This window comes from Mesocricetus auratus, unplaced genomic scaffold (assembly GCF_017639785.1).
Source record: "Mesocricetus auratus isolate SY011 unplaced genomic scaffold, BCM_Maur_2.0 Super-Scaffold_2245, whole genome shotgun sequence".
Lineage (NCBI taxonomy): Eukaryota > Metazoa > Chordata > Mammalia > Rodentia > Cricetidae > Mesocricetus > Mesocricetus auratus.
Window position 1 is genome coordinate 26528506 of NW_024429180.1, and position 25692 is coordinate 26554197.

Genomic DNA, 25692 nt, shown 5'->3' on the forward strand with positions numbered 1-25692 from the left:
GACTTTATATCCAACCTTGAAAAACTCCACAAATTTCATGCCTGTTGGAGTTAACATTCCGTGGGAGGGAAATTCCAGTGCCTTATTGACTTGTAAGATGCATCTACCTTGATGCTTTAACAGAAACTGATTTCAGTGAGTATGTTCAAAAGAGGAATGTGGGCCTTTGATCTAATAAATCTAAAGAAAGTTGAAATCTGCAAATACGAAGTGATTGAAATTCTCCATTTCCCCTTAGTGAAACAAGAAAAGCAAAAGTTATGGATCCCTTATAGTTAGTGTAAGACAAATGTTCTGCTTAAACACAATAAGGTCAAAGAAAACATAATGTTTAAATGAAAGCATGCGTTGTTAATGCAATAAAAAAATCAAGTGCTCCAAATGTGAATCAGAATGAAGTATCTTTTAATGCTGTCCTGCACATTAATGTGAGCATATTCATAGGTGCTTCTAGCATTCAAATTGAACTACTTGAAACAAAATGTGGCTGAAGGGAGGGAAATATTTTTGGTTTGGAAATATTTTATTCTATTACCATTTGCACTTGGCAGGACTATCATAGTGACTTGGGGATTGTATTGCCCTGATCATTCACAAATTTAGTCATCTCCATGCCAAAGGAGGGTTAGTACTCTAATTAGGTGACTGGTCAAAATGAAGGTGAGTATTGGGATTGGAGTTAGGTGTATAATAATAATAATAATAATAATAGATAGATAGATAGATAGATAGATATGTAGCAGTTTGAGAACATCTTCAGAAAATTGAAAGTAATACTATGTAAAGCAAACACAAACACACATTCACACATGTATTTCTAGTAGGGGCAATTCTCTTTAAATAACCCAAAAAATATAAGAATTAATCCAACTATGCTGTAAGCCATTTAATATATTTACTGACTTATTTATTTATTTATTTGCATTTATGGTATATGAGTTATGTATATCAGGAACATGCAGGTACCCACATGGATCAAAAGACATTGGATCCTTTGGAACTTAAGCTACATACAATTCTGAGCAGCCTGATGTGGATGTTAGGAAATGAACCGAGGTCCTCTGGAAGAGTAGCAAGAGTTCTGAACCCATGAGCCATATCCTCAGCTTCCTGTACCTGATTTATTATTTTTAAAGACCCAGTGGTAGATTGAAACAAAAATAAATCTTCAAAAGTTCTTCATAAATGGAATAAAACATAAAAAAGGGATTCACAGATGTCAAAATAAGAAAAAGCCCCATTAAAACAATAAAATTATCATGTATAGAACAGTAATTGTTGGTTAACATGGAAATTTGTTTTGGCGCACAGTGTTAAGTTTCTTGGAATCCTTTTCAGAAATTGCTTCTGCACTGAGCTGGTGGGTGCAAAATAGGCTTTAATTAGAGCTGTTTTAGTCCATCCCCAAGGAAAATTGTACACTTGAACATGTTGATGTAAAATTAAATTGCAGATATTGTGGACCGTTGCTAGCACTGGAACAAAAGCTGACTAAAATTTACGGAATAAGTGAGTTAATTTTCAATAGTATTTTTGGGATACATGTTCAATGTGGTGTAAAATTTGTACAGAATAGGGGCTTATTTATTTCAGCTTTAGAAAGTCTGAGCTTTCCCACAGTGAAACAATCAACTAAGCCTCAACAAAAAATCGTTAACCATAAATTATAGCAGCACAGCATCCACTTCAATTGTAAGTAATAAAATCTTTATTTGTGTTAATTTTATGAGCTCTACTTGTTTTGGTTATGTCATTATTATTTTTATTGGAACTATAAATTCCCCAATGACTTATCTTCTAACAACAGAAAATTCTTTATTTGAAGTAAAATTAATGAACCTGCTTCTTTTCCATACAAAGTGTCTCCTCTCTTGACATGCTCGATATGAACTCTTTCAGATGTCTGTGACATAAGCATTACAAGTCAGTTTGAAAGGAGAGACTGGAAGCTTCTTTTGTTTCTACTTTTTTTCTCATCTACATTAACATACAAAGAAGATCCCCAAGTCACTTAGACATGATGATTGGCTCATTAGAATCTTTTCATTGGAGGCTAATAGAACCAGGATGCTATGTGAGAATCTGCAACCTTAGGATTGTTAGCTGTCAAGCAGGCTGTAAATTGATAGTCTAGCTATGGGTCGGTTGTTATTTCTGTAAGATTCTAGGCTGTGCCAGCCCAGCAGACACTAGAAGAGTTGCTGATGAAGAGGTGGCACTGATAAAGGAAGGAATACTGCAAGCTTTCAGTATTTCTGTCTCTTTGCCCCTTCCTGCATGTGTCTGGGAGCATAGACAGGACTGAAAGGGGGACACATAGAGAAAGTCATCCTAGACATGAGGAATAGTCGACTTACTCTTGTAGAAAAGGACAGCTATACCTATGAGATGCTAGTGTTCTGTGAACACTGAATCCTGTAAACAATAACAGGTTCAAGATATATTTAAATCAATTTTCCTACGGAATGTCTGGGAGATTGCACAATATGTACATCTACAAATACTTTCTTTGCATGATACCTATTATAATATATTGAAACAGAGATCATTCACTGCTGTTTATGGGATATGGTAACATTTTATTACATATTTATTCATTTATTCCAAAAAGAAAACCTGAGAAAGCCTGTATGAAGTCTTCTTCTCAAATGAATGCTGCATTGAAATTAATGAATTTTATTTTTATAAATACTGATTCCAGACGTGGAAATTTTCATAAAGAAAAACAATGTCAAATTAAGACTTAAAAATACCTTTTGGGTTTTTTGTCTGTTTCTTTTTGGATTCTAGAAAATCAAAATTGTATTTTTTGCTCTCACTTTCTTGAGATCAGACTATTTCTTGACAATAGCGAGTTGTTTAGGACTTGCTATGGAACACCTTTGGCCAACAACTCAATTAGATGTAACCCAACCCCAGTACTGGAAGCTTCCTTTGGTGACATGTGACGTTAGGTTAAGATACTGTCTTCCCCAGTATTTGACAAGTTCATTGAAATTACCTTCATATATATAGAAGCTTCTACTGCACTATGTTTTCACAATACCCCTCAAATGCTCGTCAACTGCAGCTGACTTTCTCTGCATTACTTTTCTCAATCCCACCTCCTGCCTACTCCATGCATAACTCTTGTGTCCCTCTCCCACCTTGCCCCCAGTCTATCCATAAAATTCATTCTGTTCCCACCTCCCTAGAATATTAATGTATCTATATAGTCCCTTCATCTACACATACTCTCACTGGGTCTACAGGTTGTAGCTTTGATATATTTTACTTAATGGATTACATCCACATATAAGGGAATGCATACGATATTTATCTATCTGTGTGGGCTATATCAGTCAGGATGACTTTTTTTCATCAATTTTCCAGTAAATCTCATGAAGTCATTATTTGGTGCAAATGTACCACATTTTCTTTATTTGTATTCCTATGAAGAAATTTCTAGGTTTTTTTTTTCAATTTATGGCTATTATGAGCTTAGCAGCAAGAAACATTGTTTAGCAAGTATCGTTGGGGTAGGGTAAAATATCCTTTGGTTATATTCCCAAGAATGATATAGCATTTTCTTGAGGTACAGCATTTCCCACATTTCTGAGGAAGGGCTATGCTGACTTCGATAGTGTCTACACAAGTTTGCACTCCCCATAGAAACGCATGAATATTCCCCTTGTTTCACAACCTTGCCAGAACAAGCTGTAACTTATTATTGATCTTGGCCATTCTGACAGTTGTAAAGGAAATCTCAAAGTACTTTGTATTTGCATTTCTTTGATAGATAAGAATGTTGACTATTTAAGTGTTTTTCAGCAACTTGGGTTTTTTCTACAAAGAATTCTTTGTTTTGATCAGTACTCCATCTTAATTAGATTATTTGGTTTTTGATATTCTAGTTTTTTGAGTTCTTTATACATTTTGAATTTTTATGAGGATTACATTGTCTGTAGATTGATTTTGTTATGATGGCCATTTTTTTCTATGTTAATCCTCCTGATTCATGAACATGAACATTTTTTTCTTATTATTTCTTTTTCAATGAGTTGAAGTTTATATCCAGTTGTAATCAATGGTGGTCTGATAGGATTCAGGGTATTATTTCAATTTTCTTGTATCTGTTAAGTCTTGCTTTGTGCCTAAGAATGTGGTCAATTTTGGCAAAAGTTCTATGGGGTGCTGATAATTATGTATATTTTTTATGTTTTGGTGAAATGTTCTATAAATATCTGTTAGTTCAATTAGGATTTTAATGTTTCTTAGCTCCAGCATTTCTCTGCTGAGTTATTTTTTTTTGGTCTGGATCACCTATTCATTACTGAGAGTAGGGTAGTGAGATCTCCCACTCTCAGTATGTGGGTCAATATGTTATAATTAAACTGCAGTAGTGGTTCTTTTACAAGTCTTGTATTTGCAGCAGAGATGTTAAGAATTGAAATGTTTTCTGGATGGAGTTTTCCTTTGATGAGTATGTAGTTACTTTCCCTACCTCTTTTGATTAGTTTTGGCTTGAAGTCTATTTTGCTAGATATTAAAATTGCTACACCATCTTTCTTCTTAGTACCATTTGCTTGCAATACTGTTCCCCAAGTTTTTACCCTGAGGTAATGTCTGTTTTTTATATAGAGATATGTTTCTTGGATGCGGCAGAAGATGGATCCCAGTTTTAAATTCGTTAGTCTGTTGAGCAACTGAAATCACTAAAGTTCAGAAATATAAATGAATAAAGATTGTTGGTTCCTATTTTTTTTCTATTGGTGGTGGTGTTGGCCATGGCAAGTGTGTGTGTGTGTGTGTGTGTATGTGTTTCCCTTCTTTTGATTTTGCTGCTCTGTGATTATTCCTGTATTATCATCATTGAAGTTAATCTCTTTAGGTTAGAGTTTTTCTTCTAGCATCCCCTGTAAAAATGAATTTGTGCATTGATATTGCTTAAATATGGTATTATCATAGAATGTCTTATTTTATTCGGCTATGGTAATTGAGAGTTTTGATGGTTTTATTGGCTGACATCCATAGTCTCACATTCTGTAGCACCTTTTGGCTTTTAAATTTCTATTGGGAAATAATGTCTTAAATGAAAGGAAATGACATGAAATTGTGTCATTTTGCTGTCAAATGTCACACAGTTTTATAAAAATAATTGCCAAGTGACACAGTACTACTGCTTCTTTGATCTGTACACATATCTAATTTTTCTTTAAGTGTTTACTCATTAATATTCGCTAGATTTCTATGAATTCTCACAAACACATGAAAAATATAGAAGTGATTAACAAAACTTTGTGGAAATGTTACTAGCTTTCTGCCCTTTAAAATTACCTTTTAATAACTGCTTATATTTACTGAAGATTTTACAAATTAGAGGCTCCTTAAGAGTTTTTTATGATGAGATTTAGTAATTTTCCTCCCTTTCCCACTGCTCCGAGATCCACCTCTATTTCATTTCCTACCAGTTCTGTGTTCTCTTTTCCTCTCTCATTTTTTTCTCTTCTCACACATCAAGTCCAAATTAAATTGGTCATGCCTTCCTAGATATTTTGAATGCTTCCACTAGAAGAACATTTTTCTACATTCTTAGAGAAAATGGAATTATATTTCTCAAGCAGCTATCAGTTGTCAGTCTGTCTTCAGCCAGGGTTCAGACTTCATGTCTACCTCTCCTCTCCATACTAGTCTTGATATGGCCAGAGCTTACATGGGGCTTGTGTGTGTGATCACAACCACCATGAGGTCATAAGCACAGTTGCCTTCCATCCACAAGACACTATTTCTTTGTTAGCTTCCACTGTCTGTGTCTCTTTCCATATGATTATCAGAAAATTGCAGGTTAATGTCTGTGATAAAATAGGGACTAAAATATTCTCGGTAAAATTCTTGCAAGCCTAATTAAAGAATATATCAAAAATATCTTCAACAAGTTGAACTCAGATTCATTGCACAGAGGTAGGAATGGTTCAACAAGTTAAACAAACAAATATGATCACAAAATAAACAGACTTTAAGACATAAATCACATGATGAACTTATTAGGTGCAGAAGAGAACATCCATAAAATACAACATTGATTCAAGTTAAAAATCTTGGAGAATCCAGGGATACTGAGGACATATATAATTATAATAATATACTTTAGGCAATAGTTTGGGAAATAATTATTTTCATATGTCTAGGAGTGTGGTAAGAAAACTTGAATTTTCATACTGAACTCAATTTATATTTTAAGAAGTCTCTGTAATTCTTTGTAATGCAAATAATTGTGTTATAAAGATTTTCTTATTTTTTATATTAGACTACATATGCCTTAATAAATCTGTGATTTTCCCTTGTTAAATTGCAATATGTAAAATGTTTTAATATTCTAAATGTCTGAATATGAGAAATGGTACAAATGGTCATTATTAGTGCTGTAAACAATGCTGAGACAAATAACCAAACTAATATATGATCAAAAATTTACTTTATGACAAGTATACTAATTAGCTAACATTTAAGTTATATAAATATACATATAAATATATACTTTTTTTTGGTTTTACAAGACAGGGTTTCTCTGTATTGTTTTGGAGGCCGTCGGTCCAGCCCGGCCTCGAACTCTCAGAGATATGCCTGCCTCTGCCTCCCCGAGTGCTGGGATTTAAAGCGTGTGCCACCACCGCCCGGCTAAATACATACTATTTAATGCATTTTATTAACAAGGGAAATTAGAATCAGTATATAATAGATAATATTTTTAAAAATAAAAATGAAGTTACTAATGAATTATAATTCACCAATTGGACATTTTCACTACAGTTGGAAATTTTAGTCATGCACATGAAAAACCTCTTTACATATGCAACAGAAGAACAATCTAAGAAACTACCAGTAGAGAGTATCATTTATTGAAACTAATTTAAAATGATATTTTGATTATCCTAAAGGACTAAGTTCATTTCAACCAATACAGTACAATACAGTACCAATGTCACTAATATACAATTTTTAAAGCTTAAAACTCAACAAAAGATTACCTTTGTATTTTTATACAGTGTGAACACAGAATGATTTTTTTTTGGTTTTTCGAGACAGGGTTTCTCTGTGGCTTTGGAGGCTGTCCTGGAACTCACTTTGTAGACCAGGCTGGCCTCGAACTCACAAAGATCCACCTGCCTCTGCCTCCCGAGTGCTGGGATTAAAGGCGTGCGCCACCAACGCCCGGCCACAGAATGATTTTAAACTAAAACAATTCATTCTAATTAGTTAAAAGTCACTTAAATGTCAATAAAATTAGATTAAATCATTTTAGTATAAATGACATTATTCACATATATCAAAAGTGGAAGATTGTTGAACTTGCACGATGAGTCAATTTATTAACATAAGACAAACAAACACTAAAAATTTTGGTCCAGTATCCAGAATTCCAAGGAAAGCTATGAAAGACAGGAAATATATTTACTTGTTTTATTCATAATTTTTAGTAGCTGATAAGACATTGCTATCCTCTTGTCCAAAAGTAAGAGTGATGCCAAAGGAATTATGCTTCTAAAGTCAATACATGGAACATGTACTCCCCAATTTAGGAAACAGTATTAACATTGACTGCGTATTATCTACAGATACTTGCTGACCTTGAAAATCATGCACTGTTCAAGAATGATTTGGAATGTCAAAAACTGATTCTGGAAGCAATGAAATACCACCTATTACCAGAAAGAAGAACTTTAATGCAAAGCCCAAGAACAAAGCCCAGAAAATCTACAGTTGGAACTCTATATGCAGTGGGAGGAATGGACAATAACAAAGGTATGTGATTCTAGACTTTCATTAACCCATACCCTTGGTTGTAATAGGACTCAATTTTACTAATGCACTTTGTATACATTAACCAAATATATACCACACAGTTTGTTAAAAATAACGTATTTAAAAATCAGGAAAACATCTCTGTAGTCTGTATTGCTGTTGATATGTCTTTACATGTTAATTTCGGTTTATCATATATAAAATCGAAAAGGATTTATAGCATCTGTTTTGAAAAGAGGAATTATGTGTTGAATATATTGGAACAAAACTTCAATTTTATGACAAAGAAATGCGGTATGACAGGATAGGCCTTCTGGAAGTGCAATGATGAAGCAGCCCTGCCCTTGTGGAGCTCAGAGTCTCACACTGAAGACAGAGAAATGATTCCTAAGAACTAATTAGTACATTGACATTGGGACTCATAAATCTGAATTTAATTATGTGTCTCTAAAGTTGTTGGGTTTTTTAAAAAGTAAGAGGTTCATGTGAAGAATTTGTTTTATATTTTTTTGTAAAATGTGATAAATATGACTATCTCTTCTCTTTACTGCTTTAGTTTACACACGAAACACATATGCACACACACACCTGTGTCTAGTCATGTACTCTCTCTCACTCTCTCTCTCTCTCTCTCACATACACACATACTGTGTGTGACACACACACACAAACATTCACACTATTCACACACACACACACACACACGAGAAAGACAGAGAGAAAGAAAGATAGTTATGGTTCCAAGGCATTATGTATAATCAGCTGAACGAATTTCATTTGTTCTTTAATTTGTTCATATTCCACATGAAAATTACCTTTGTATCATCATATGCATCTTTAGAGGGTCGTGTTTATTCTAAAACAAATGTTTCAAATATTAAAAAATAAATCAATATTGCCAAAAATTACGGTATTAAAAAAAGACAAGTGGGTGCTAATTTGAAATTTTTAGCTGTTTAATATATAGTGCTATTTGATTTCTGCAGAATACTGAATGACATTGCAATGTTCTCTATGGAATTTTTATTATTTCCTGTCTAACACTGGTCTGACTCTAAAATTAAAACAAATTTTTACTTGTATAGAAATTAGGGTATGTTATGTGTGAAAGAAATCTATTTTCAATAAAAGTAATATATATTTGTGTGTATGACAGAGACAGAGAGAAAGAGAGATTATATGTGTGTATATGAAAATATGGGAGTGTCACAACATATACCTCGTTCAATGAACTACATTGGATGGAAAAGTTATTTGATAAAATGAATATGGATAGCTATCACTAATGCCCAACATGTAGTTTTCAATGTTTCTTATTCATTAATTCATTCATTTTATCTTATGTTTGTTAGTGTCTTCCTTATTATTCCAGTGTAGTTACACTGCCTGAGGTAGTTTTAAGATGACATTGGATTTCCTAGAATTGGTTTAGACAGGTGGAGCTGCCATGTGGTTTCTGGGAACTGAACCCTAGGTCCTCTGAAGAAGGAACAAGTGCTCTTAACCACCAAGACATAGCCCCCAAGACCTATTATTTTTGTAAGTTCTCTTTGAAGGACATAAGTGAACATTGTTTTTGTTTTCCTTTCAATACAGTCACTGTGTAGACCAGACTGAACTCAAAGTCAGAGAGATCCACATGCCTCTGAATGCTTGGATTAAAAGCAAATGCCACCTTGTCCAGATAGTTTTGAGTATTTAATGTATTTAATCAAATGCATATGAATATATATGTATATAAAATAATTCCTCCTTTTTCTGAAAATTTTGCATCTTGTTTCACTGACTATGTCATATAATATGATGAAAAAGAAAAACAGCATATAGAACAGTACACATGTTTTCTTTATTTTCAAAGGAACTGTTTTAATGCCTTAGAGATTTTCTGTTAGAATCTAGTGGTTTCATAACAAGCCTGGTGAATATTGAAAGAATGATGAATATTGTATAAGAAAATGCACTGAGGCTTTGGATAACATTAAGTTCCTGCATCTAGAATTTATTTTCTTTTGGAAGACTGTTAAATAGAATATCAACTTCCAGACAAGAAACAGGAGCTTTGAGAGAAATGTTTATTGCTTGTGAGAGGTGTACTCCAATTTTACTTTCAGTAGTTATACCTGACCTCTCTGCTTCTAAGACTGAACCATGTATTACAAATATTGCTAAAGCTAAACTTAACATTTTTGCATCAATATCTGCCTTGATTCAGGTCTCTACTTATATAACCTAGAAGTAAGAAATGCATAGAGTCAACACTCAGGCTTACCCATTTTGGCTTTCCTGGGTATCCGAATATTTGGTTCTGACTTCTCGTCAGAATCTGCAGGGCCCTTGCATTGCCAGGTCAGAAACCAGCTGAAAGGCCTCTGGCACAGCTCCCGCAGGCCTCAGAGTTTGTCTTCTGTGCACAGACCTTTTCTCTAAGGAAAAACAGTAAACAGTCCTGGGATTATTTTTCTGTGTTTTGTTTCATACATACCTTATCCTTTCCCATGTGATGTTGTTTTTAGTTGTGTGTACTTGGAATACAAACAGCAAAAAAAAAAAAAAACCCAAAAACCTAAACAATTATGTAACCCAAAGCTTTGTAGTCGCTTGTACTATAGCTGATACAAGAGTGACATGAATAAAAATTTCAATAAAAAATACATATATAACAAAAGTGTATACATCATGATAGGGAGCAGAGAAGCTCCCATGCCACAATTTCCTACCTGGGACTCATTGATTTATTTTCAGATATATGACAAATTTTCGGGATTGAATTTTATTTGTATATTTCTTTCATGTCATCTATTACCATTTAATTGTACCTATTCCTTTGTATTTGTGAGTGGCTCCTTCATTGACCTCTGGAAAAATAAGTTGAAGGACACTTCAGTCCTTTCTATACATGCCATACTATTTACTATCAACATCACACATCCTCCTACATAGGCGAGAACTCTTATTGGTCGAATCCAAGGGTGTGTAATACAGACTTGCAAATCTACTTATGTTTCACTTATTTAGTTTATGTGCTCTGACTGATTTTCACAATACCTAAGAGCATAAGCAAAGTGTAAACTTTTTCCTTGCTGGTTCTCTCTCTCTCTCTCTCTCTCTCTCTCTCTCTCTCTCTCTCTCTCTCTCTCTCTCTCTGTCTCTCTCTCTCTCTCTCTCTCTCTCTCTCTCTCTCTCTCTCTCTCTCTCTCTCTCTGTGTGTGTGTGTGTGTGTGTGTGTGTGTGTGCCTGCCCATGGCTTTGTTCAGTTACTTGTTTTTAAAGCAGTGATATTTTGAACTAGCAGTTGAGTGTCTGTGGACCATTCAGCAGTTTAAATTATAGGTTCTTTCTTCTCTTTGGAGACATTAGCTGATTTAGAGTCATGACAACCTTCTTTGATGCCCTAGTCTGGATGTGCCAGTGTGTCACATATGTTCTATCATGTTGCTCTTGTCACAAGGCAAATTGTACTCCAGACTCATCTATGGTATGAATGTCATGTGTCCTCAGTGAGGACTTGCTTCCATGTACAACTAATTCTTAAGAATTAATTGTTTTCTTTGTGATGGAATGACTTTTCTTGTTTTCAAGCCCCATGATATGAAAGTTGTGTGATTCACCTGAATAAAATTTCTAATTTTTCCTAGAAGCTAGAAGAATAGGATTTGCTTGTTTTCATCATGAGTACTCTGTACTAAATAAGGAGACAGATAGGCTAAATTTTTAATCAATGAACAAGCATTGGAACATCCCATTGAATTTGTGTCTGTTTTTATCATAGTAACAATACATGTGAGAATAAGAAAATATAGGAAAAATGTTTACTTCTTTCATAGCCTGAGTGGCTTTTATAAAGGTCAGCCCTATTGTATTCAACTTGGTAGCACAGTACATTATGGTGGCAAGAAACTGATAAAAATAGTTCATGTCCCCTTGGCTGATTAAAATATAAATAAAGAGATTATTTTTCAAAACATTCCATCCAAAGGAGTGTTTTCTAAAGTGATTTTATTGTGCCACTTAAAAATACTATTCTCTCGGAGCTGGAGAGATGGCTCAGAGGTATGAGCACTGACCACTCTTCCAGAGGTCCTGAATTCAATTCCCAGCAACCACATGGTGGCTCACAACCATCTATAATTCAATCTGGTGCCCTCTTCTGGTATGTAGGCAGAACACTGTATATGTAATAAACAAATAAATCTTTAAAAAATACTATTCTCTCATATATTGATTTAGACATAGATCAGGGGAGTGCCAGCCTACAATTCCATGGTCAGAGAGGCTGTGAAACAGAACCTTCAACCAATGACTGATGGAAGCAGAGGCAGAAACCCACAGCTAAACACTTAACAAAACTCAAGGAACCCAGTGACAGAGAGGGAGGACTGATGAGCAAAGGGGTTAAGACTGGGCTGGTTTAACCCCTAGAAATAGCTTACCTGAACAAGGGTTAGCTCCCAGCCAGACTGATGGCTGGGAATCCAGCATGGGACTGATCAAGACTCCCTGAATGTAGGTTTCAGTGAGTAGGCCTACGCAATCTATGGGGCCTTGAGTAGTAGATCAGTATATTTCCCTGGCATACAAATGGATTTTGGATGCCCATCCCACAATGAGAGATGTACTCTCACCCTGAACTCTTGGGGGAGGATCTAGGCCCTGTCCTGGATGAAATGACAGAATATGGACACCCCCATGGATGTCCCATAAGTTTGGATATGTTGTGTCTTCATTCTCATTGAATCCTAGGAAGTCTTCTTTCTTTTTTTTTTCTTCCTTGACTCAGGAATGGTGCAAATTCACATTTGTTCAATTTCCATGAGTTTGTAGTGTTTCTGCAATTTATGTTGTTATTGAATTCTAACTATAAAGCATGGAGGGCTGATATGATTGTAGGGATTATTCCATGTTTTTGTACCTATTGAGGTTTAGTATATTGTCAAGCACGTGGTCAGTTTTAGAAGAGGCTCCATGTGGTGCTGAGAACAAGGTATATTCTTTTGTGTTTAGATGGAATATTCTATAGATGTCTGTTAAAATCAATAGGGTCATAAGCTTGGTTATTTCTTTTATTTATTGGATAAGTTTCTGTCTGGTGGTCCTGTTTAGTGATGAGAGTATGGTGTTGAAGTCTCCCACTATAAGTGTATAAGATTTTATGTGTGACATAAGTTTTAGTAATGTTTCTTTACAAATGTAGATGACTTTTATTTGGGGTATAAATGTTTGAACTGAGACTTAATCTCGATGGATTTCTTCTGTGATGAATATGAAATGACTTTCTTCATCTCTTTTGATTGATTTTAGTTTAAATTCTAATTTGTTAGATATTAGGATTGCTACACCAGCTTGTTTCTTGGGTTCATTTTATTGGAAATCTTTTTCTAACCTTTTACTCTGAGGTACCATCCATCTTTGAAGTTGAGGTGTGTTTCTTGTTTGCAGCAGGAGAATAAATGCTCTCTTCCTATTCATTCTGTTATCCTGTGTCTTTTTATAGGTGTGTTAAGACCATGCATATTGAGGGATATTAATGATCATTGATTGCTAATTCTTGTTTTTGGGGGATTGGTAGGTGGTGGTGGTATTGTGTGTGTATCCCCCCCTTTTTTTTCTTTTGGCTGTTGATAAAGAGGGAGTATCTATTGCCCATGTTTTTCTGGTTTAAATTAACTTTCCTGGGTTGGAGTTTTCATTCCAGAACTTTCTATAGGGCTGGATAAGTGGATATGTATGGTTTAAATCTGGTTATTTCATAGAATACCTTGTGTTCTCCTTTTATAGTGATTGAAAGCTTTGCTGGGTATAGTAGTCTGGGCTGGCATCCCTGATCTCTTAATGTTTGTAGATCATCTATCCAGAACCTTCTAGTTTTCAGAGTTTCCGTGGAGAAATCAGATGTAATTCTGATATGTTTGCCTTTATACATTGCTTGTCCTTTTTCATTAGCTGCTCTTAATATCCTTTTTTATTACATATGTTTGTGACTTTTATTATTATTTGGCAAGTGGACTTTTTTGTGGTCTACTATATTTGGTATTCTGTAGGCTTCTTGTGCTTTCATTGGCATGTCTTTCTTTATGTTGGGAAAGGTTTCTTTCATAATTTTGTTAAATATGTCTTCTGTACCTTTGAGGTGGGTTTCTTCAGCTTCTTCTGTACTTATTGTTCTTAGGTTTGGTCATTCAATGGTGTCCCATATTTACTGGATATTTTGTGTTGGCAATTTGTTGTACTTAATATTTTCTTTGGTCAATGAATCCTATTGCTCCTAGTGTAACTTCAATGCCTGAGGTTCTGTCTTCCATATCTTGTATTCTGTTGGTTGTGCTTGCATCTGAATTTGCTGATAATTTATCCAGCTTTTCTATTTCCAGCATTCCCTCAGAACTTTCAAACTTTGCAGTGTTTGAAATGTTTTTGGTTTGCCTTTTTCTTCATGCCTTGAATTTGTTTTTTGTTTTTTTCTTCCATTACTTTAAGGTATTTTCTCATTACATCTTTGAAGGTCTCTATCATCTTCATAAATTTGTTTTTAGGATCATTCTCTTCTTATTCATTGGTGATGGGTTGCTCAGGTTTTGTTTGTGCTGAGTCCCTAGACTCTGGTGGGATCATGTTGAACATTCTGTTGTTAAGTGTGTCCTTATACTGTCGTCTTCCCATTCCTTTTTCCAGTGGGTACCACTGGAATCTCTCCATTTCCTGGTTGGTATGGGACCAAGTTTCTTTTCCAGTGGGTCAAGCAGGTCCAATACTCTGATGGTACTTCTCTTCTTGTAGGTGGTGGCAGGACTAGCACCGTGATGCAGACAGACTTGGGATGGGCTGCTATGCTGGGATAGTTTCCTCCATGAGCAGTTCTTAGGACTCTGGAGGCTCTGAGCAGGATACTGGAAGGTGAACTGGAAACAGTGGTCTTTGTCCTTTCAGACAGGTTATATTAAGGTTTAGCATCCTTCTAAACTAAATTCTATTACTAAATACAAAGATCCATGAAATCATTATTTTTTAACAATAAGGGAACAATATATAATAATGTATTTGAAATGTATGTTTATGGTACAAATTTTGTTATACTTTATAATGCTTATCAAGATGGAAATATTAAAACAAATAATTTTTACATTTAAATTTAATATTATTTTAACTTTACAAAGTGCAAATTATGTAAAGTGATCATTTGTTTTAAATTGACAAATAAAATTGTATACTCTATGGTCTGCGACATGATGTTTTTGAATGAGCATAGGTTGTATAGTGACTGAGTAAAGCCTCTTGGAGTACACTCACTCATACTAAATACTTGGTCCATTTTGTTCCCTTTCTCTGTGGTCAGAAGAGTTAAAACCTACTTCTCATCTATTTTTCAAATAGACAATACAAAACTGTCTTTTAACTTTTATTCATGTTTCAACACTCCCTCAAGCTTATAAATCCTTACCAATTGTATTAAAATTCATTGACATAAACTATTTTGTTTACTTTGTTTGGCTAACTTAATATTGAAACCACTAATCTCTATTTTTTTCAGTAGCTTTGTAAATCTACATTAAAAGAGGTATTTTAATCTATTCAAAATATTTTATAGAAATTGAACATTTGAAATGTCAGAATTTAACACCGAACACCAATGTATCTTAATAAATTATTTAGGTATAATATAATACAGGCTAAGCATTTTTTTACTCATCCATCCATTTCAATTTTGTAAGTATTAATTCACTTCACCACAATGCCATCTGCATGTGTATTATTACGTAGATTATGATATCTGTGTAGAGGTATTGGATACATTTACATTTGGTGGAATGCACCCAATTGTAGGTGTTTCTGTACTTGAGTTTTGTTATGTACTAAAGTCATCTTCATTATACCAGAAGCCGTTCCACTACTCTTAATGTTCCTTTGGTCACTTTACAGTCAGTTTTCCTCTCTGTACATACAAAGGCTAACACATCTAGGCTGGGCCAATGGCTTGGTAGGTAAATTTCTTGCTGTAAAAATGTAAGTCCTGAAGACAAACATAAAATTCTTGGTTTTGCACCACGCATCTATAACCCCAGCCTCAGAAAAGTAGCAGATAGGAATATATAGGGACTTGTTGTCCAGCTAGTCTAGCTAAAATGATGAACCATAGACTCAAAGAAAGATTCTGATTCATATATGTTGTATTATGTATATATAATTATTAATTATGAGTATATGAATATATATGGAGAAAAGTACTACTACTATTAGAGCTATTTGGATTGGCATTGCTTAATTTTGGACTTTGATCTCTGGACATACACATGCATTACACACTATATGTGCACTTATATCTGTACATTGCTACCTATATAAAACATACCTCAAAACTGGTAAAGTATAAAATTATAGTTAACAGTTCCTTACATTTTAGTAACTACACCAATGTCCACTTAAAACATAAAATATTCAGTCATCATTACTCCTAAGTATTACATAATTTATAGCAACTTGCTTATCTTTTATCAAACACTGATTAAGAATTTGGGGCCTTGTTTTAAATTTTATGACTGTAAACTATCTGATAAGAGCATAAGAGACAAAAAAAGCTCTAAAATGTTCCACGATCTATGTGGTTAAGAATATAATTGTTTCTTTCATTGTCCTTTGGTTTTGTATGTTATTTAAAAGCAGAGCACAAAATTGAAAATCTAAATCAGTGATAGAACCTTGGCTTACAAGTTCAAGGGACTTTACATAATTTCCAGCAATCCCCTACTCTCAGAAATGGAGACTATTAAAAATATGTTTCATTTTGTTTCAACAACAAAATGACCAATGAAAAAGACTATATTGTCCATTTTTTAACATAGGTATGGGGTTAACAAGATTATTTAGCAGATTAATGCACTTACTGACAAAATGATGACCAGAGTTCAGTTCCTGAAATTTATCTGGATGAAAAAGAAAACATTCCCACAAGACAACTTCTGCCAGCCATAAGCATGCCATGGTGCATATATGCCTTCCAAATATACACAAACGCATGTATAAGAATAAAGTAAATTAAAATATTAGAAGTATTTGTATGTTGCTATTTATTTTTAATTGGTCATTTGAGATCCTTATAACTGCCAGATATTGCTGAGTTTTAGGTCTATCATCTCACTAACAAATTCCAGAACTCTGTGTGCTTAATGTTTTACTTATTTCAATAATATTAGGGTGTTGTAACCCTTGAAAAATTTACAGCAAAATAATTATCTAGTTATTAGTATTTCTTAGACATATAATTTGAATAATAATATCTAACTTTTTAAGACCCAAAATATCAATTTTAGAACAGCTAAAAAAGACATGGTAATTCAAAGTGTTACATTAGTGGTGATATTTTAAAATACTCATGATTTCAAATATTGCCAATAAAATATATTATCTCTATCTGATTAAAATTATTTCATATATGCTTATTTGTTAAATGCTAAATATGAATTTCTGATAATGTTGCCAAAATGTTCCTTTCAAACTAAGGAACTCAGTCATTGATCAACTTGATGGCTCAGCAGGTAAAGGTGGTTACTTCTAAGGCTGACAACCGGATTCAATGTCCAGAACCTGCATGTTGGAAAGAGAAAAAATCCCTCAAGTTGCCTGCTGACTTCCACCTTTATATTGTCATGTGCACACATATACACAGTAAAAAATATATAGAAAAATAAACATGAGCCTTTAAAATTATTAGTACATACTAATTGTAAAATGAGATTATAATGGCATTCATTCCCCTTCCAATTTTACCATTCTTCCCACATTTCTATAGTTCCCAAATCAGAAATACATTATTTTCAGAGCATCAAATTCTGCTCAAATAACTATTTAGCTAAAAATAGAAACATTCTTGTTATTGTTGTTGATAAGCATCAAATGTTCTCTTGTGCTTTGACTTTAAACAGAAATCTGCAACCACAAAGAGAATATAAAGTACTGCATAGAAATATTATTCATAGGAAAACATTAGAAAGAAAAGGTATCAAGGAGGTGGGGTGAGTGAGCACTGTGGCTACTGTATGTGTGTTGTTCGGGAAAGTTACAGTGAACCTAATATGTCACTTCTTTTTTTTCACCAGTTAGACTTCGTTATATTATTGCTTTTACCCTAACATTAAGGCCTGAAGGTCAAATGTTGTATGGTTTATGAACTGTCTTTAGTAGATGATCCTATTTGAAAATAATTTAAATGTACATTGATGTTTTGCCATGGATCTTGGGTCCCCTAGAACTGGAATTTCAGACAGTTGTTAACTGCCATGTGGGTGCTAGGAGATGAACCCGGGTCCTCCAAAAGAGTGGTCAGTGTTCTTAACCTCTGAGCACTGACTTTGATGATGGAAGGCCTCACTCTCCCTCGGCAGTGGATTGAGAGTAGGAGTTGGGACAGGTTGGGGGGTTCGGTAGCTGGTGTGATACCATGCATGGGAGGATGGGAAGAAGAGGGAACTGGGATTGATATGTAAAAGAAGATTGCTTTGTAATTTAAGTAAAAACTATGAAATGCAAAAAGAAAATATTTTAAATGATAAAATTTCATGATTGAGTTTGATTTTCATTCTTTAAACTTACATTTCAGACTCCACACAGTTTTACGGGGTGTTGTGTAGTGGTTTACTTTTCGTATGGTTGCTTTTACTCTGTGTTGGCCATGTGATTGCAACTGAGAATCTCACGAGGTTATCAATAAGCCTTATCCTTTTGTTTCCTGGCTCTTTAAAAGAGACAGAAGGTGGTGGGAATGAGAAAAAGATAGAAAATGAATAAGATATACAAATATTGACAAAATAATAATTTATGTTGTATTTCTAGGAAAACCATGGTATCAAATGCCCCACTAACTTGACTGCAGTATAACTTATTAGCAACCAAATAACTCAGTTTTTAAGCAATTTTAAAATGTCAAACAGAAAGTATCCTTAGGCAACCTGCTTCTCTCTCTAAAAACATTGTTTGGGGATGTGATAGAAAATGCACCCTTCAGTGATTTTTAATTAAATAGAAAACTGAAGAATTAAACTAAATAGCAAGGTTAAATGTTTGGATACAATTCTTAAACAAGTGGGCAGAGAAGTCAATTCTTGTTCACACATAATTAATTATCTCTTTAACTATTACTGATGTTTATCATCAATTTCCTTTTTCAGTTTTGTTCCCCTAATTTTCTGTCATTTTCTGTGTCTCTGTCTACTCTTTCACCTCCTCTCTATATCTATCTGTCTGCTGTCTGTCTGTCTGTCTGTGTAGTAGTAGTAGTAGTAGTAGTAGTAGTAGTAGTAGTAGTAGTGTATGAAATAGAGAGAGGAGAGCAATTTTTCAGTAGTTTTATAACAATGAAGCAAAAAAGGCACAAAATCAGTTACCATCAGACACTAGAAAAATACTATGAGATTAGCTGTGATGAGAAATTAAAAAAGAGCAACTTGTGGATAGGAGAACAAGTAGCAAATTTATACTTAAAGCAATTATCCACAGTGATAATATTATGTGTTATCAAATGTGAATCATGCTAATTGGAGATTTGTATTATTGAACTGAACAGTCATCCCTGAAATCCCAGAATCAGAAATGAGGGCTGTCTGTGTTAGACATGAGTCCAAAGTGTACCAACTGATTTAGCTGGAGGAAACAGAACCGGTGTGTCATTGTAGGTTCTGAAGGTACTCTCAAGGTTCTGAAACGGTATCTTTGCCCTGATTTGTCCAAAGAAAAATAAAGATCTTGAAGTTACTATTCTTTTGCGGTCACAGCTTACATCATACACATGTCTGTGTATAGTGTAACAGCAGAGTACTAGAGCACCATTTCCTTTCTGAATAAATAATTTGTAGAATATTTGGTTTCATGGAAAATCAAATTAAAAATCTGACAGTCTTTCAAAGTAATATTCCTATAAGAACTCAGGGGATAAAATAGTAACACAAGTGAATTTTTAGATTGTTCATCTTTACCACGTTACTCATAATGGCAATGAATACTAAATGAAACTCAGTGCAACATACCTGTGATGTGAAGATGGGACGTTTCTGTCCTGTCTGGTCCTGCAGAGTTTTATTCCCAAATAAACATGCAGAAGTTTATTAATTATAAACTTTTGGCCAGTGGCTCAGGATTTTTTATTGCCTAGCTCTCTCTCAATTATTACCCTATTTCTATTAAACTACTTGTTGCCTTAAGTTGTGGCTTACCTGTAATGCTCTTGGAAGTTATTCTTTCAATGGTTACATTGGTGACTCTCTGGATTCCTCTCTGAGTCCCTTTTCCCAGAATCTTGCCTAAACTTCCTGCCTGCTACTTGCCAATTAGCATTTATTCATCAAAAAATCAGAGAAACATATATTCACAGCATACAGAAGAACCTCCCCCATCAGCCATGTCAATGGCATGTCCTCAGATTTTGGTTAACATAGTGAACAAGTGGAACTGAGTCAGAATTAATCTCTTCTTGCTAAAGTAACTCCTTGTTAATAGCCTGCAAGCTGCCAAGGATCTATGATTAATTTTGACTAACAACTAAAGTCTAATCAGCTATCTGTTGTGGAATACTCTTATTGTACACTGTGTAGATGTGCCTTTGCCAACGTGCCTTCTGATTTGCTTATTAAAGAGCTAAATGGCCAAGCCAGGAGGTATAGGTGGGACATCTGGGCAGAGAGGACTCTGGGAAGAAAAGCACAGAGGAGCCAGCCAGACATAGAACAAGTCAGATACTGGACACAAACAATAGGATAAAGGTAGAAGTCATTTGTTAGAACATAGAATAATAAAAATATGGGTTAATTTAATTTGTAAGAGGTGGTTAGGATCAAGCCTAAGCTACAGACCAAGGTTTCATCATTAACAAGATGATTAACAAGACTAACATGTCATTATTTGAGACCTGGTGAGCCAAGGAAAAATCTGACTACATATGATGCCCAACACATAGCATGTAAATCCATATCGGGCCTAAAAATGCTAGTGAAAAAAATTCCAAGTAGGCTCCATGTTTGATGTCAAGAAAGTCATAGGCTCTTCTAAGAGGTCCTGCTGCTGAACACTTGAATGGGATTTATGAGATGCTGGTGGTGTGCTGCTCATTGGTCCAGACTAGGTATAGGTGTCTACCAGAAGTGGGTAAGATAGATGTGCTCCAGGCTGGGGCCCTCAGGAATGAGGTTCCACTTTCAGTGACTAGAATGGACAGAGCTAGTCGTCAGTCTGTGAGCTAGGCAGAGTCATACAATATGACCTAGCTGCTGCTTAGCAGTTTAAGATTTGGCTCCTGAGGTCATAGAGGACTAACAATGTAGTGAAAGTCAGATTCAGACTGAGAAAACCTCTTAACAGTTTTACTATGCTTTAAATTGAGCTTAGATGCTGAAGACAGAAAAGAAAATGGGTATAGACAGTCACACAAAAACATTAACTAGTTTAAAAATAATAAGTACCGTGTTTAAAGAATATATATACATATATATACATATATATATATATATATATATATATCCATGAAGTATAAAGAGCATCTGGAGCCTATATAGTTTTTTGTTGACTTTGAATTTTTTGACTGCCGATTCGCAAACAAAATACATCTGCTGAAAGATATTGGATTATGAAAGGGACTGTATAATTAAGCCAGCCTACATACTTTGGAGATGTCTTGTTTTCAAAATGGAAATAGGGAAATATGTGGCATTGGAAAGAAGGTTATGCCTTTGTTTCCTCAGGAAGCAAAATCTTATTCTTCTCTTCCAAATTAATAAAGAAAATCTTGATTATAGACATGAAGAACAAAAAAGACTAGGACAGGTGATATATAGGCTGGATCCCTCTACTATGGGGACAGTTCTGAGACTGGATAATACATGATAAGTCTTGTGGGCTACAGACTCATCTTGAATCACTATTATATGCTATCCTTTCATATGGCATTGATGGAGGTTTGGTTATACAGTCTAAATAAACTTATAAAGTTAAGAAATACCTTTTACTTGCTCAAACATAGAACAAGAAAACCATCTTTAACTGACTTGTGCATACTGCACATTCCATAGTTTTGTTATTGTGGATATATATGTTACTTTTTAAATTTTATTTATTTATTAAAATAAAAAAAACGTGCTTCACACATCGACCTCAGCTCCCTCTCCCACCCTTCCTCCACCGCCCCCCCCCAAGCCCCTCCAACCCTCAACCCAATCCCCACTCCACTCTCCAGGGAGGGTGAGGCCCTTCATGAGGGATCTTCAAAGTCTGTCATATCATCTGGGGCAGGGCCTAGGCCTTCCCCCAGGTGTCTAGGCTGAGAGGGTATCCCTCCATGTGGAATAGGCTCCAAATGTCCATTTGGATGCCAGGGATAAATAATGATCTAGTACCCGAGACCCCATAGATTGCTGAGGCCTCCTCACTGACACCCACATTCAGGGGATCTGAATTCTCAGCCATCAGTCTGGGGTCCATGTGCTCTCCTTGTTCAGGACACTTGTTTCTGTGGGTTTCCCCTGCCTGGTATTGACCCATTGCTCATCACTCCTCCCTCTTTGCAACTGGATTTCAGGAGTTGAGTTCAGTGTTTAGCTGTGGGTGTCTCTGCCTCTGCTTCCATCAGCCAGTGATGAATGCTCAGGGATGGCATATAAGGAAGTCATCAATCTCATTGTCCGAGAAGGGCATTGAAGGCTACCTCTCCACTACTGCTTAGATTGCCAGTTGGTGTCATCCTTGCAGATCTCTGGAAATATCACTTTTGCCAGATCTCTCCTGAAACCTATAATGACTTCCTCTATTATGGTATTTCTCACCCTGCCTTCCTCTATTCTTCCCCAGACTCAGCCTTCCTGGTCACCCATGTCCTCATCTCCCCTTCTTCTGAGTGGACTGGGAACATGGAGGGAGGGGATTGGTATCTGGAGAACAGTGAGGGAGACAAGAGAAGGCATATATGTTACTTTTAAAAGTTTGTTTTTTCAAAAAAAATGGACCAGACACCAAAAAATACAAGTAGCCCAGGTGATACTGACTCTGATAATGCCTGTTATGGTTTCCTCAAAATTCTACATGTAGAACAATTTCAAACCTGCTAGTTAAGATGGTACAGTTTCACAGACAGTCCAGACAAGATATAAAAGCTTTAATTTATCTAAGAAAATATATTGAGGTCTAAGAACATAGTTTTGTGTTGCTAATATGAGCTAAAATAGAAAGTAGATTAGGCACAAAATTTTGGACTAATCAAGATAGGATAGATAATGGAGTATTTTCTCTCAGTTTTCCAAATTCAAATGTAATAGACTTTGAGATTGTAATTCTTGCCCAATCATTGTTCTTATTTTACATGGTCTTACCGATTAGAGTTAAACCCTTTATTTTTATTTATACAAAAGTGTAAAAGGTGTATGGTACAATATTTTCATATACTGTGAAGGTGTGCCTTTCACAAGGTGATATCTGATTGGTTTAATAAAGAGCAAAATTGTCAGTATCTAGGCAGCAAGTATAGGCTTCACTTCCAGGTAGAGGGGACTCTGGGAAGAAGACAGGCAGAGAAGCCAGAGAGACATGGAACAAGTCAGACAAAAAGAATGAAATGGAGGTAAAATTCACATGACAAAATGTAGATTCATAAAAATATGGGTTAATTTAATTTATAAGATATAGGTATGAATAAACCTAAGTATAGGCTCAGTTTTCATGATCAGAAATCCTTGTCACAATTTGGGGGCTGGAGATGTAGAACAAGAGTTGTTACAGCTAGCCCTAAGTATTCCAAATGAACTAAAAGCAAATGTAATTAATATTATTAAGGATAAAAGGGGAAAGGAAGGTGGTGGAAATTGTAAGACCATGGAGAACTTTAATCACCATATAATGTTTAAAAATAACTTCTACTATCCTTTGATCATCTATAGTTAATTAAAAATCATGATACATTTATATTCAAGCTATACCTTGTAGTTGCATATGTTTTACACAAATAATTTATATACAATTAGGGTTAAAGATAGTATAATTTTTCATTCTAATTACAGGGCTTGGCAAGGCATTTTTATGAATTTGTCTATCATTATTAGAATTGCAGAAAGACAAAAAATGGAAAGTGAAGTATCAGCATATATTAGCTATTTGATAAAATTATTTTACTTCTTTGGCTTGTAGTAGACAGGATCTCCTGTCACGAACTTTTAAAGACAAGCACTTCTTTCTGAAATTCTGAAATTGACTATTTTGAAGTATGTAACTCAACATAACTATTCTTGGCAATAAAGAAATTATTCAGTTATAATTCTTTGTCAAGAAACCAAACCTGTGTGATTATATAGTTGCAATAGCTCTAAGACGCTGTCTCGATGTTTCATTTTTATTTCTGAAGAAACAGGATGCAATAAAAGGAACAACCCTAACTCTTTTTCAGTTTCGCCCTTTTGAGTCCTGGCTTACTGGATGCTGCCTTAGTGACCCCAGTGACCACAGGCAGTCACTTCAGTTCCACTTCAGTTCTTTTCCTTTGAACTCGAAGCACATCATCAGATTACTAGTTCAAGGTCACCAGTTTTCACAAGGCTATAGAAAGAACTCAGAACCAAGAATAGCTGCTTGTCAGCCATACCAGTTTTGCTTTTCACAGAAGAGCTGTCTTCTGGAATCCCTGTCTACTGCGAGGTTGCTAAGAGACATTTTCCAGAGAATCATAGTCCCCAAGGACATCAGGAGAAGATGCTCATGTGTTAAGTGAAATTTGTGTTTACATCCTTCCGGCAGAGTCTGTAGACAAGGGACTGAAGCCCTCAAGCATGCTCTTTAAAGAGGAATAGGAAACTCTGTCAGATGAAAGTGAATTACCTACCAATACCACTTCCTTTAAACAGCTATACCTTCTCTAAAAAGTGATAAATCATCATGGCAATTGAATCTATAAATCTATCTGGTACTTCTGATGATAGTTGACATCTCAGATCAAATTAATCTAAATTTCATCTAATGATGATGTAATTTTACCTTGTGGTAGATGTTTTGAATCACCTTATTACATATGCTCGATTTTTTTCCAGAAATGAAGAATGAATGATGGTTGCTTTATGATAAAATAAACACTGTAATTAAAAATCACCATGCACTCTATATCCATTTTGATCAATCTAACTGGAAATCTATAGGAACTGTTAGTAAATATTTTCTTCAGGCAAACACTTCTTTTACAAAGTGCAGGACCTACATCTCTGAGCATGAGTTTTGCATATGCTTCACAAATGCATTAGAATTCCACTCTGTGGTTATTCTCGGGTAGGGAAAGATACTCGCCAGAACTAAACTGCCATTAGGAAAACAGAGACAAAGAATAATAGAGAGTTAAGTAGAAGTCACGAAGCTGCCATCAAATATGACAATATAAATCACTGTGAAATCAATAAATTTGGATAAGTCACAAGGACCCTTAAGTATTACATTTGTTAAAGTAAATAATCATTTATAAAAATAAAAATAGTAATTCACAAGTGTTTATAACCATAGATGGAGAATAATGGAACTTTTTGTTCTTCACAAGACTTCTATGGTAATGTGTGCTTTTGAGACACATTCAAATTTACTAGTGACCTACTTTCAGATCATTCAGCTTTTCTTTCTGTTTGCTTGCTAATTTATTTCCAGCAATGTCTGAAAACACTGAAATCAATAGTACATGGAAAGTGCTTATTGAGACCTAAATATCATAATGCAAACATAATGAGTAAGTGCTTGATTCAGCAAATGAATTTAAGAAATAAATACTTAATTTGCATATATCACACCACTTACCTAGAAATGTCAAGTACTATGAATTTATTGCACTTACTGAATAAAATTTGGAAATATACACTGAATAATGCTTTAATTTATTTGTTCATTTTTATAAAGATGTTCTTTGATATGAAAAGGTAT

General features: G+C 34.8%; 1 protein-coding gene across 1 annotated transcript in view; it reads left to right on the plus strand.

Moving 5' to 3' along the window:
- Window positions 1-25692, plus strand: part of Klhl1 (kelch like family member 1) — a 328230-nt gene that overhangs the window by 193109 nt on the left and 109429 nt on the right. Inside the window, exon 6 of the mRNA XM_005083637.4 lies at window positions 7596-7782. Within this exon, the coding sequence (XP_005083694.1) occupies window positions 7596-7782 (187 nt within the window). The remainder of the gene's footprint in view (window positions 1-7595; window positions 7783-25692) is intronic.